The sequence below is a fragment of the Rhopilema esculentum genome, chromosome 20 (assembly GCF_057945365.1).
Source record: "Rhopilema esculentum isolate cy_ngs chromosome 20, ASM5794536v1, whole genome shotgun sequence".
Lineage (NCBI taxonomy): Eukaryota > Metazoa > Cnidaria > Scyphozoa > Rhizostomeae > Rhizostomatidae > Rhopilema > Rhopilema esculentum.
The window spans coordinates 9153994-9167982 of NC_142834.1; the positions used below are offsets into that span (position 1 = coordinate 9153994).

Below are 13989 nucleotides of genomic sequence, written 5' to 3' on the forward strand. Positions count from 1 at the left end.
AAAAATTCAAAATTTCAATGTTTAAAGAGAATAGGAATTGCTCTAGGGATTATTGTAGGTATCTTGCATGTAAAGGATAACAACCAATAACAAGAAATCAAATCTAGGCCGTACAAATTTTGGAAAATATGATTATTTTTTAACAGTTACTGAAAGGATATGAAAATGCATCAAGTCATAATGAGATAGCTGATCTGTTTCAAGAGAAGCCATATGCAATATTATCCGTTAAACATTTCAAGAAACACTTCACAGCATTGTATTTCAATTAAGCAGCGAAAACAAGGTACATAATGGGAGTATAAGGCTCTCACCCTGCTCCCTTCCATGACAGTGACATTCAAACTACTTGGTGAAATCTCAACCACTCCATGTGGGTCTACAACAGCAGTTGTCGCGGATCCAATCTTTGGCCAAGCTGGCTGCCCTGGCGCTGGCGATACCGAGCTCAAATAAACTGCGTAAACCATTCGATTTGCAATGACTGAAGGAACCTGGACCTGGAAGGACATATCCAATCAAAATTAATCACATATCGACAAGACCAGGTTTTACCGAGAAGCAAATCAAAATGGCTATTTCCAAAAAGCAAAACCAACCTTTGAATATTGTTTTTAAAAACCCCATTTAAAAACAGCTGTTTTTTCTCAGCCCATAGAACAAAGGGACACAAAAGCCAACAAGTGCCTCAATCCCCCTCAAGACATGTTTAGATGGGAGTAACTTTACATGGCTATCTTGGGCTTTTAGCTTCCTGATTACATCCAGTAATATAATACCCAACTAACTTCTCCTGACTGACTGAAACACCGGATCATTAAAAAAAGATACTGGACGCTACCCGGATGGCTCGCACGACGGTCATAGCGAACGTCACTGCCAAAAGTAAAATTAAGATTTGTCCACTGCAGCAACCTTATATCTACTATCAAATCTCTCACCTGGAAAGAAAGGGACTTTGTTCGCTCTCCTTGTGCAAAGGTAACTGTGCCTTGTGATGGACTGATGGTTCCAATCGTCAGACTGCTACCCGGATACCCTGATCGCCATTGCACTGTGTTTGTGCCAAGTAAACCACGTCGAGAAATTCTTACATTTTGAACCTGAAAGCCTGTTAAAGGGAGTTGGTACATCAAAGTCTTGAAAAATTAACTAGAGAAAGTAACTAAGCCAGTTTCGGGTAGCCTGCGTGCAGACTCTGTTGACAAAATTGAAAATAGGAGAAAAAGTAGAGTCTGCGAAGTCGAGCATCAATATCAATATTAAGCTCAATATCAAGGAACCGGTTGGGGGAATTTCCTCAATATCAAGGAACCGGCTGGGGGGATTTCAATTGTTTTATTTCAGTTTCCAAAGTGGCGCCTTCGAGCAGAAGTATAAATGAATGGTATCAGAATAATGGAATAGATTTGTTTGTTCTTTTCAACCTCTCAAAGTACAGAAAAACATTGCACGCTAATGGAGTTGTTGTTCTAGTGCTTAGAATAAAGTGTTGATGTCAGCGAACAAGAAAAGCGGCTCTGTTGCGCAGACTCTACTTTCTCTCCTCTTTTAAATTTCCGAGTCTGCACGCAGGCTAGTTCCGGGCGACATTCAATTTTCTGTTACAAAGTATCATTTGACTGGGTCCATCATTCAATGGTACAATTCTAAGACTTATATGGTACCTTTTGTGTTGAGTATCATTTGAAATGTAAAATCCAATGAAATGACTTTCCAATTGATTGTCCATGTTAGATAATTCATGTACCGCAAAAAATTTTAGGCAAACGTCATACTTACTTGTAGAAGCAGTGGGATATCTGGTATCTGAATCAAAGTCAATTACTGAATTTGCAGCCTCTTCGGGGATTATGATCACCAGTGAAGGGGAGGTCGAGTTTACTCCTGGGCCCATGGTCGAGCCTACGAAGGAAAGTAAACATCTTCTTATTGACCAGAACAAATCCAGCTGACAAATACAAAACTCTTAGAACAGGCATGTCAAACTCAGTTTGGTTCTGGGGTCGGATCCAGATTTTTTGTTCTCAGGTGGGCCGGATCAGCAAAATAATGTCAACTCCAAATATTTACCTTTGTTTTTCAGTACTATGCTTTATCATTCAGCCTACATTTATAGCCTACTCTACATATTATCAGAATCAGCGCCGCGAAATCGAACCTGGGAGGGGGGGGGCTAAGAATAAGTTTAGTGACATAGGAAGACCCACCATGATAAATTTTTGAAATCGAGCCTTCTAGAGTGGCTAAAGATGCATCTACAGGACTAAAATTCAACGAAATAAATACCATACCGTTCATAATAGACAGTTCCATGATTCTCATTGATTATTGATATTTAAAAAAGATTTGGGAGGAGATGAGTCATGCTAAAACCGAGTACAACTCTGGTGATAGACGTTGGGGGAAAGGAAGAAATTGGTGACCATTGGTTCCGATTGCACATCTCAATGATGTTGAATTGATTGAGATAATTTTACTTCCTGAACACACATGTGCATCTCCTTTTTCTCGAGTATTTTCAGTAGACCATGATTACACATAAAAAATGACATTGCGACAAAAGTTATCTACTGAATTGATGCAAATAAAAGACAAATGATAAAAATATACCTCAATAAGTTAGTAAATAGATCAAATAAAATCAAACAGTATATAAACACTTTGTTCCCTTTTATTTCTTATTCTGTTTTGAAAAAATAATGGAAAGAGCGATAAAAAATGTTTGATGTCTGAAAAAGCGGGGGAGGGGGGCTGAAGCCTGAATTATAATCAAGGATGACAAGGGATCCTTTCTAAGAGCAACACGTTTATTCACAAACGATGGGAAAATGATTTTCATGTTTTGCGGTGAATGTGTTAACAACTGGTTTATTTCAACAGGTAAATGGATGCAGTTTTACACCTAAACCAATTCACCGCACTAAGACCCCGTTTACACCGAGCCAGATCGGATCCACAAGTATCCGGATACTTTTGAATCCGATCCCTGAAATGGCAATGCGTTTGCACGGGAACCGATCTAGAATCATTTGCGTTTACACGGGAACGGATCCAGATGAACTGAACTGGTTACGCGCATGCGCTTTTCGAAAATTGGCGCGTATATGACGTTTTCAGAACTTCGTGCGTGATCAAAACACAGTTCAACCTGAACATGGAAGGAGGTAACGCTAAAAAGGGTCAGTTTTCGTGGACTGAAGAAGAAACTGCGCTACTTTTAAAATTAGTATTCGACTACAAATACGCCACGGATTACAAATTCAAACTACTTTGAATTGAAAAATATTTTGTCTCATTTTCGACAAATAACGTAGACGGATCCGATCTGGACTAGATCCATCCGTTTACACGGGATCCGGTCCAGATCGGATCCATACGGAATCACCGCTGAAAGCGATCCCAAAAGTATTCGGATAGCGGATCCAAAAGTATACGGATCCACCAGTTCCCGTGTAAACGCAAGGCCTATCCGTACTCTTTTGGATCCGATCCCGATCGGATCCACTCTCGTGTAAAAGGGGTCTTAACAAATTTAGGTGGGAGTTTTCACTTGGGCATATCACGTGGCGAATGTTTATATCCTGTGACCAACTCATGTCAGTGCCGCATATGCCATGCTGGAGGGTGCATTTGGTTTGTATTCATTTAAAAAATCACAAATTTTAATAGAAATGAGCTAGAGACTTACTTCTTTTTTGACATACTCAGAAACTATGCCGGGCCGGATTAAATCATCTGACGGGCCGGGTCCAGCCCACGGGCCGTATGTTTGACATGCCTGTTTTAGAGGTATCTGACAAACTGAGAGTGCATTCTTGAAAATCTACGTAAGCTTCTAATCGGAATATCTGATTCAGCATTTAGTTTGAAGATACCAAGGGGATCTAAATATGATGTCACTGATTTTCTCATCTATTGATAAAAAGCATTGAGACAAACAAGAAAACCAGCCAGCGGTTCTACCCTAGTTTGATATATCGAAAATAAGTACACACAGCCTAAAATATGAATTAGTACTAATGTGACTTTATATTGACACATACCTGGACCGACAATTGCGACGCTTTGCAGTTTAACTGAAAAATTGGCTCCAAATGCTAAAAATCGTTCTTTCAAGATGCTGAAGACCGTTGAAACCTGCGAAGAATTCAAGGCGTTTATACAGAATGTAACATACAACGTAACATACAAGGGATAACGAAGGAATAAAATCCAAGTTTTGTTCCTTGGCCTAAGCAACTAAAACTCTTACTGGCAATGGACGCATTGGTGTGTTATACGGGATTGTTCTAACTGCATCTCAAAGTTAGCATTTCAGTTCCAAAAAACTTACTGTAGAGGGTGCTTTTAACGATTAATTAATGAAAAACACAGTATATTCTTTAATCTATTAACAAACCAAACTAATGAAAACAAACCTTGTTTTGTCCGGAAGCAAATGTAACCGAATGAGAATCGGACGCACCACCTTCAGAATATTGAATTCCAATATTCACACGAACCACGCCAATAGTTCCACGTGCACGAACTATAGAGAAATGAAGCCTCCTATCCAGGGTGGATGAAGTGAATTCAAATCGACTGCCTGTCTGATCAATGCTGAATAATCCGTGAGGGTAGTCGTTGGCCCTGCAAAAAACAGCACATATACAATAGGATACTAACACTCCAGCTTAAAAAAAATTGAATTAGTTATTTCTTTTTCAACGCGCATGATAAAAAACAACTTAGAAGATTTCCCATATTGGCTATACTGAAAAATATTCTATGCTCATTTTTTCAATGGGAAGAACCTAATCAGCAGACAGACCATTGGACCAACAAGTAGACGTTAACAAAAATTGAGCTTTACTTGCAGTGAGGTATCAAATACATAATTGTAGATGTTTATTAGTACCAAGCCGGACTAAGCTTACCTAATTGTGAAATTGATGCTTTTTCTTGCATTGTCTATATCAGCACCATTGCTGGCGGAAACAAGGGTTATTTCAAAAACCTCATCCAGCTCAGGTATATTGTCCGAAAGTACCGCCAAGGTTATGTTTCCTGTTTTCTGACCATTGGAAAAATTCAGTGATGTACTCATTGAGCCAAGGTCCAGACTGGTAGAGCCACTGGAGGATGCAACAGACCACAGGACCTGAAAAAGCAGGGAAAATGGCATGCTGAAGGGAAGATCAATTGCTGCTATTTCATAAACATTATATATAACATATTATCCCCTGAAGTACCACAGAGCTGCAAAAACATTGCCATAAATGATCAATGGGGGTGGTTTCTCAGAGCAGAGGAATCACGTCTCATAATTCAGTGAGAATATTTAGCAATCAAAATATTATTGGCGTTTCACAACGATTCAAAAGTTATAGAATATTCCAAAAAACGTCTTATTTCACCCCGAAGAAACGATGTAATACGAAAATATATGCAGCTTTAACATTATATAGATATCACAGAGAAGTTGGCAATAAATTTCTCACATTAACGGATCCTGTGGTGCCAAAAACACGCTGAACTGGTACAGTGACTGCAATTGACCCTGTCTCTGGTTCATTCACTGTTGCGCTTGGCAAAACTATACCAGTAAATCTAAATAAGCCATTTGGATGTCCCTTCTTGAGAATTTTTATTGAGACATTGGTGAAAGCATGATCCAAAGCAGCGCCACCCGTTGCACCGTAAACCTGAAGAGTGAAATCTTCCTCTGGCTCCTCAAGGCCTGAAAATCAAAATGATCTCAATGGTAAAACCAACAAGAAAACTTTCCATTGTCAAAAACTTTCACAAAAACCATAAGCTGTGGACATCATAACATCTCAACATGGGTTACACTTACAGGTTAATTTTGTATTTTTAGAAAATTCAACGAAGATACACTTGAAAAGGCAAGACAAATAAAATCAATTCCAAGACTGACCTCCTGCGGTTAATATAGTGACATTGATCATCTTGGGACCTCGCTGATTTGGTTCAAATAACGTTGTTCCACTTTCTGGCGTGATATCTTGGGTTACTGCATCGGCGCTTGCTGTGTTTCTTACCACTCTCCAACTCACCTTTAAATTCAAACATAAACAAATTTGTCAATACTGTGAATTGGTCAACAACATCAAGATTTGTAATAAGGATTTTTAACATTGAGGACGATGAGTTCTGCCCGATCTGATGCCTAGGTTGCAAGCAAGATGCAGATAAATACAGGCTACTTATTGGAGTTAATTTGATAATCAGATGAAGATTTTTGCGAAAGCAAAGAGATTGAAAGTTGGTTGTCCCGATATCAACTGTCCCTCTAGATTACTGCAGCAAATCCTGTCTCAAAGCTTCTAGATTACAGCAGCAAATCATGTTTGTCTCAAAACAGGAAAAAGCAAAACTTACAAAGAAACTAATCAAAGAAAGGAATAGATGCATAATTACCTCACTTCTTCCAAGTGCTCCATCTTTTCGACTTAATGGAAAAGAAAGCATTATTGTTGTATTAGGATTCGGAACTGTAATCGAAAGACTTGTATTGAAAACTCCAAATAATCCATAGGGGTTGTCACTTGTCTCGATTGTAATGTTCAAAGTGGTGATAGAGCCAAGGTTTGCTGGACCATCGATGCTGGTGAGACGAAGTTGAAAGGTCTCTTGAAACTCTGAGATCGTGTCATCGACAATTTGAACTGGGATGAACTGTTGTTTCACACCAGGAGCGAACGTCAACGAGGATCCAGAAACTACAAAATCGGCCGGGTTATTAGCACTTCCTGTTGCGTATGTGTAATAGACAGTGCTATTGCCAAAAGCGCCACCTAAAAAAATTTCAGATTTGATTCATATTTGTAATCAGTAATAAATACACAAGCATGTATTTGATAGGATAAATCATTGCAGAACAGACTTTATATGTTCTCAGTATGGTAAAATGCTTAATACATAGGGTAAAAACGGTCCATGCATTAAGAAGGTTAAAAACTACAAATCAAAAAGACGCAGTTTAAAAGTAAAATTCCAGTCAATCAATCATTGCATAAACTTTAAACATTAAAAATAATCACATATATAATTAATAAAATTAAAATTGACTCACTGCAAGTGATAGACTGATAAAAACTCCTCTTATGAACCTGTTTAGATAAGTTACTGAGGCTAAAACTTGTAGATTGGTGTGACAATCAAGGCGGTAAAAGAACCCAAGTACATTCGAATCTGCGAATAAAATATAAAAGCCCACCTGTCCTATTAACGGGGATGAGTACCCGTCCATCTGATTCATGCACCAATCTTTGCCTTTCCAAAAACCGAATTTCTCCATATGGTTGGTCATTTGCATCAATTGTTATCTCAATCTGTGAATTCGCTCCAATAGCTGGCGGTGTGTCTACTTGTATCCCATCAACCATTTGGAAGTTGAGCACCTTTGACGTGACCACCCGAACAGAAGATATGTTGAGCGCGATCGTTTCGCTAAGCTCTGGTATCGAATCATCAATAACGTTGAGTTGAATTGTCTTTACTCCTTCACCAGGCCTGAATGTTATGACTGAAAGAAGATAATTTTGAAAAAGAATGATGGCAATTTTATCAGATCCAGGTATAACTTTATGTGTAAGTCAGCAGGGGGCCCCCATTCAGCCTAAGTGATGCTTTGTTGACAAAAGACATCTGCTTGTGGAGAAAGGCAAATTTGCCACACACTAATGATCAAAAGTTCTCATCATAAAAGAATCGAAGAAGCTTTTGAATCACTGAGTTATTTTCTCCAAAACAGATGATAGTAAATTTAGGGCAAATAATCTAACGACAAACATATTTTGAAAACAAAACTTATCTTTTGTGGTACTGTAGTTTATATAAGACAAAATCTATTGCTTAGAAATTAAAAAATTGACGCAGGTATCTATGAAACTTAAGCAAACCTCCTTGCGAAGGACTGAAGTCAACACCAGGGGTTGCTGTCGAGCCTGTGGAGGTATATGAGACGTGAAGTTCGCCTATTTGGCCACCAGTTCTAGTCACCGTCACATTGACACGGCCAGCGGATTCAGAAACGTTAAACCTGACCGGAAGCGAGAACTGAACTGTGCCATAGGGGTAGTCACTGGAAGCAACTGTAATGTTTGCTCTTGTGTTCGCTGGAATGTCCAGCTCAGCCCCTCCACTAGTACGCTCCACATAAAGAAAGTATTTCTTAGACTCTTCCGGAGTAGAATCATCAAGAACCTGGAATAAAACAAGGTTATTTGCAATGACACGGGGCTTGTATGTTAAATAGCAGAAAATGAATACGAAGAAATGCAAGTAGGCGCAGTAAAAGATCTTTTCGCATATTTTTTGAAGCTTTCAGTTTGTTTAACTTTGATGGGATTTTTAAATTGAGAAGAAAGCATCAGAAACTTTTAACAGGATTTCAGCAACAGAAAATTGTCTTTTAAGAGTTGAGTAAATTCTGTTGCGGTGATTAAAGGAAAATTTTTTATTAAAAGCAAAGCAGGTGTAATCAGAAGAAAGATTTTAAATTACTCTATAGATCTTCATTAAGTTAAATTCTTTTTCATGTTTACTGTTTTATGCATCTGGTAGACATAGTAGCTAATTAAAAGAAGAATCCAAATAAGACTTTAGCAAGGCAAAATTTGAAGATAGCACAGAAAAGCAGGGTTTAGAGTCAAAAAATAGCTAAAGGCAAATAGATAAATAAATCTAGATGCGGCTCAAAAGTAACGTGAGAGGAAGAATGTGGCGTTTGGTCGGTTCCTTGTTTTAAATGTACTCAAATATGGTAAGGTTCTCTTTTCCGCGTTATCTTCTAATAGAAATATATCCAAATATATTAGATCTACAACTTCGTTCAAACAAGTTTACACTTCAAAACAAATTAGATCTGTAAGGTAAATTCTCTCTTTTAATACTTACGCGAAGGTAAACTCTTTGAGTTGACACACCAGATGGAAAGACAACGACGCCACTGGTTACATTAAATGTAGAGTTTGTATCGTCTGCCCCAGCTACAGCGCCTAGTCTCCACTGAGCTGAAACCTGGCCATCAAATCCAATACTTCGTAAAATGCTGTTGGGGATGGAGACATACGAGGTTCAAATATTATACAACTTGCACATATAACCCACTTGCACATATATAGTTATAATTAAAATTCTTCTCGATTCATTCCTATTAAATAAAACCTTTGCAGTAACAAACTACTTGAGACACTTCATACGAATCATATAACGAGACCACAGTGAAATATCAACGGGGGATGGAGACAAAGACAACTCTATCGCCATTAACATATACAGAAAAAGCTATATGAAGTTTAAGTTAGTTGGGCATAACTGATGTTAGTTCAAGCACGTTTTCGAAGAAAATTCGTTTCTCAAGATAGAAAAAAGCAACTGATTATGTACATGATAAGTGTGACGTGAAAGAAATTCGCGCAAGACCTTGGAGGAAGATAAGTCCATATATTGCATTAGGGACTTGACTAGTCTTGTTGAAATCATTGAACTACTTGTTTACCTCTAAAGTGAATTAATTCTTGCTCTGCAAATCACGATTGAATTTGGAAAGCCTTTATGAAATTGTTGCTTTTTACTGATAAAGCCGGCATGAGTGAAATACCACACAATAAAACAAAAGATATCGGTAAGACGATGTACGTAATTACCTTATGGAAAACACGCCATTGTAGCCAGTCATTGGTTCAGCAACAACAAGACTCCTTGATGCTGCAGCAATGGAGATAATACCATAAGGTTTATCACTTGGCACGATAGAGATTGTCGCATTGTTGTGCTCAGAAATGGCAGCACCGTTTTGTGGGTTGCTCAAGCTGCAGGTGAACTGTTCTGTAAGCTCTGGGATGGTGTCATTCAAAGTCTGGATTGTGATTGTTGCCACAGTCACATTCTAGAAAGGCGATCCACCAAAAAAGCTGTTATTATGATTTTCTTTACTTCAAGTTAACAAGACAATTATACAAGCATATGGATAAACAATAGCAACGATAGTTTTAGAATATGCTAGATATATGAAAAATAGGTGTTAACGCTGCTTTTTGCTACCAACGCATAACGATAAGATTTGCTAAATCTGTGCAGTAAAAGTTGAATGGTTTGATGCTTGCTTGGCCTTGAAAATCATATGTCTAGACCCGCGTTTTGTTAACGAGTCCTTGTTATCACAGATTTTCTTTTTACACATTCCATCGAATGATCTAGTATCATTATAAAAATGAAAACATAAGCCCAGCCCTAGGAATGTAATTTCTGATCTAGGAAAGTGTGAAATTGCAATATTATTGCAGCAAATGCAGAACACATTAAAAAAGAAAGAGATGGTACACAAGATCCCTTCTTATTATGAATACACCAATATATACCTCAGCAAATGTCAGGGTTCCCTGCCAGGGGGTAAGGTCACTCTGGGCAGCGCTGCCACAGCTCCAGTCAACAGTTACAGTGCGATAAAGACCTTGGGTCCTGTCGACTGTCAGCCGTACTATCTGACCCTCATTGACGCCTGTTACAACACGTGAGCCACTGTTGAAGCTGCAGATAAAAAAGTATCATCTACGACACTGGCAACAGAATAATTATAGAGAATAATCAACAAAAACTGATTTATGAAGCATCTATGACATGTTAGGGAATCTCTAGGATGCGTTCCACAAAGAATTGATTTTCACGTTTTTTTCAATGAATGAATTATAAAGCATATTGTCACAGAATGTATAGAGACATAACTGGAAAAATGTCAGCATTTGCCTTGCAAAATTTAAACATCGGCCGTATGCGGTGCTCAAAAGCTTTGAGAGAACACTGATCTTCATATTTACTTAAAAATCAGCCTTATAGAAAACCTACGAAATAACAAACCTTAAAAGACCGTAAGGGAAATCATTCTGAGTTATGGTGACTTCCACTGTACTTTTTTGTCCAATTTTAACTCCACCAGCAGGCTTGATCAAAGTGACGTCAAAAGACTCGTCCAGCTCCGGAAGGTTATCATTGACAATGGTTATGGTTAACACCGCACGAGTTGTATTATGAGAGAATGTAACAAGACCACTCTTTGGAGCAAAGTCATTGTAACTGGCATTTCTCAGGTTGACAACAAAATGGACTCCAACAGATCCTTGTGTTCCGTTGCTTCTTACAAGGTTGAGAGAAATAACTCCAGAGTTTTCTGCCACTCGGCGAATAAGTGGGCTTTCAAACTCAACGGAGCCTCGATTGAGAATGGCTTCTGTAATGACAACCTCAGTTACGCGTTTATTTTGGTCAATTCGAGGAGAATTTGGAACAGGAGTACCAGAAACAAGATAGACATCTGTGATGTTGACATTAAAGATCTCATTGACGCTGGTGTCGTTGTCCTAAATATCAACAATGGAAGGTCAATGCAGGGCTTAATGTTTCTTAAAAAAACGCAAATTTATCATTATGTCTGAAAAACCTTAAAGATATTTCGAAAAATCAACTGAAATAATCTGCTTGAAAAGCCAACATATTATCTGAATTGCCATCTGAACTACAGCACTTGAAAATATTTCAGAGAAGCGTAAAAAATATCCTCAGAATATAAACGGCGTATAACCGCCAAAAGGTAACCGTTCTTTTTTCTAATTGGTTCTTTGTTCTCGATCAATAATCCACCGCTCGTATAGTTTGAGGGCCCAGTATTGCACAGTGAACTCCTTTAAGTATTGCAAAAAGGATGCAGGAGTCAAAATTATACTCTCGATGCTACTGTTTAGATGTATTTAGATAAATTTAGCTATATACTCTTCTTATCAGCTGAGAGTTAATATTTAAAATTACATTAATAAAATGCAAATCGTATTATGATATATTGTATATTAGTATTACGATAGTATCGTTTAATGTAACATTGTACACTTTAACATTAATAATCTAAACAAAGGTTAGTTTTTTAAGGACTATTGGCCTGCAGCTCTTCTTGAATATAAGGAATTTTTTACACTTTAAAGTTCAACAACAGAGTTTACAGAATATAAGAGTTGTTAATGAATTGAAAAAAGTAATATTTTAAAGTAATATTCTATATCTTTAAGTTAGTCAGTAAGCTTACAGGGTTAGATTGAACAAGAATCTCTGACATCTTCTCTTTCTGCGGAACAATTAATAATAAATAATTTAAGAATTTAATCATTAAAAAAAGGTTAGTCAGTTAATCAATTGATAAATTAATAAGTTAAAGCGAATAATTTGTTTAGTAAGTTACCAATGAAAATCACTTAATCACCCAACGAATCATCGATCTTTATCAATTAATCATTAAAACATTATTATAAAATTGTGGAGAATCAAAAGGCATTGGATACATTGATCAGTTTATTGATTAAACAGCGCACTTTACAAGGAAAAATAAATTCCAACTGTTAAAAGTTTTAAGGGCTCTGAGTAGCTTGGGATTTTACGAATGATAAGAGATGGACACTTGTTTGTATTAAGTAAACTCAAGCAATTATATCTTTGTAGAGCATCTATTCTGCTATACATGCCAAAAATGCCATTTAAACCAAAATATCCAGCATTACTTACATGTCTCACTTTGATGTAAACAATAGCCTCTTTTACTCCTTGTCTTATCAAAACAGTGGATTTTTGGGTGAAATAATCAACACCAGGTGTTGCCTTTCTTTCATTCCTTGAAACGTTGACAGCCTGCTGAGTTTCATATGCGACCCTTATATCCCCTAGAGCTCCAAAAGCTCTGCTAAGGATGAGAACTGCACTTGAATTGACTTCCTTCTCTTTTGTCGTGATTTCGAAACGATTCTTCCAACTAACTACGCCGTAAGGATCGTTGTTAGCCAAGATGGTAACAATGGAGGAGCTTTTGAGGTGGTTTATTGTTGGGCCTCTGTTTGAAGCTGCACTGCCAGCTATGGACACACTTGTTAAACTGGTAAGGAAGAAAATCATATGAATGGATGCAGAGGAAAATCCCATTATAATGACACAGTATGCATGGCTTTAGAAAATCAAAAAATTACATAGCTTAAATGATAGAGCCACCCGTAACGACTATGTACAAAATGTATGGATGTTTCAATCTGTGAAGATTCGTTAGAAAAACAGAATTGTAGACAGCTTTCATTTTTGTGTATTAATAAGTAAAAACGATACATGCTCCACTCTACCGTTGCACAGTATGAAGGCCAAAAGTCAAGTTCTTCCCAACCTCGAAGAGGTACATTTTAATGCAGAACATTGCAGCCGATAGACGAGGAATAACTGCAAACATAATTTTATTCAAAAGAAGATCAGACAGATCTTTATCTCTGATATCTCTCTTCTCTGAAATATCTTGCACTTATAAGCAATATTTTTTGACATAAATAGCTGTCAATAAGACAAGGTTATGAACGCCCTATTACAAAAGGTACCGAACCTGACTCTGAATTTTTCGTTCAGCTCTGGGATACCATCAGCACGTACATAGATCAAGATATTTGCCGAAGAAATGCCTTGATTCAAGTTAACCTGCCCGGATGTTGGATGTAGGTCAACGACGGTGCTTCTATCCATGCTCGTTATGTTCCAGTATAAAGAGACTTGTCCAAAGCTCCCGTATTCTCTCAAAACGTTCAGCTGCAACACAGAATCCCAGGATTGCTCGGTGATATTTACACGAAGAGAACTGTCAGAAAATGCCATTCGCCCATAGGCATTGTCGTTTGATAATATCGTTACTGCTAGGTTTGGGCTTGTTGCCAGGCTAGCACCTCCTTGCGGCATTTCAAGGTCCAACGAAAAGCTTTCGTCCATTTCAGGGCGACTGTCTAATAGCACAGTCAACCCTAAATTCAAAGATGTCTGGCCTTCATAAAATGTGAGCTGCCCACGCCTGGAAAAAGGACATTGTTAAAAAAAATTCATACCTTTTTGGTTGAAATAAAGGTCGCAAGCAAAGTATTCGAACTATTCAATTTCCAAAGTGCAAAAATGAAAACTGGGCTCTTTTGATGGATT

At 37.8% G+C, this 13989-nt stretch overlaps 1 protein-coding gene across 1 annotated transcript in view; it reads right to left on the bottom strand.

Annotated features, from left to right (window-relative positions):
• The window catches only part of LOC135687570 (adhesion G protein-coupled receptor V1-like), a 59671-nt gene that overhangs the window by 14444 nt on the left and 31238 nt on the right, over positions 1–13989 (bottom strand). The window contains exons 43-59 of the mRNA XM_065204163.2: positions 13409–13864; positions 12556–12919; positions 10867–11366; positions 10371–10539; positions 9657–9898; positions 8905–9058; positions 7908–8211; positions 7223–7531; positions 6424–6800; positions 5921–6059; positions 5484–5722; positions 4920–5143; positions 4422–4632; positions 4047–4140; positions 1783–1905; positions 942–1111; positions 315–500 (exon numbers count right to left, since the gene is read on the bottom strand). Of these exons, the coding sequence (XP_065060235.2) occupies positions 315–500; positions 942–1111; positions 1783–1905; positions 4047–4140; positions 4422–4632; positions 4920–5143; positions 5484–5722; positions 5921–6059; positions 6424–6800; positions 7223–7531; positions 7908–8211; positions 8905–9058; positions 9657–9898; positions 10371–10539; positions 10867–11366; positions 12556–12919; positions 13409–13864 (4261 nt within the window). The remainder of the gene's footprint in view (positions 1–314; positions 501–941; positions 1112–1782; positions 1906–4046; positions 4141–4421; positions 4633–4919; positions 5144–5483; positions 5723–5920; positions 6060–6423; positions 6801–7222; positions 7532–7907; positions 8212–8904; positions 9059–9656; positions 9899–10370; positions 10540–10866; positions 11367–12555; positions 12920–13408; positions 13865–13989) is intronic.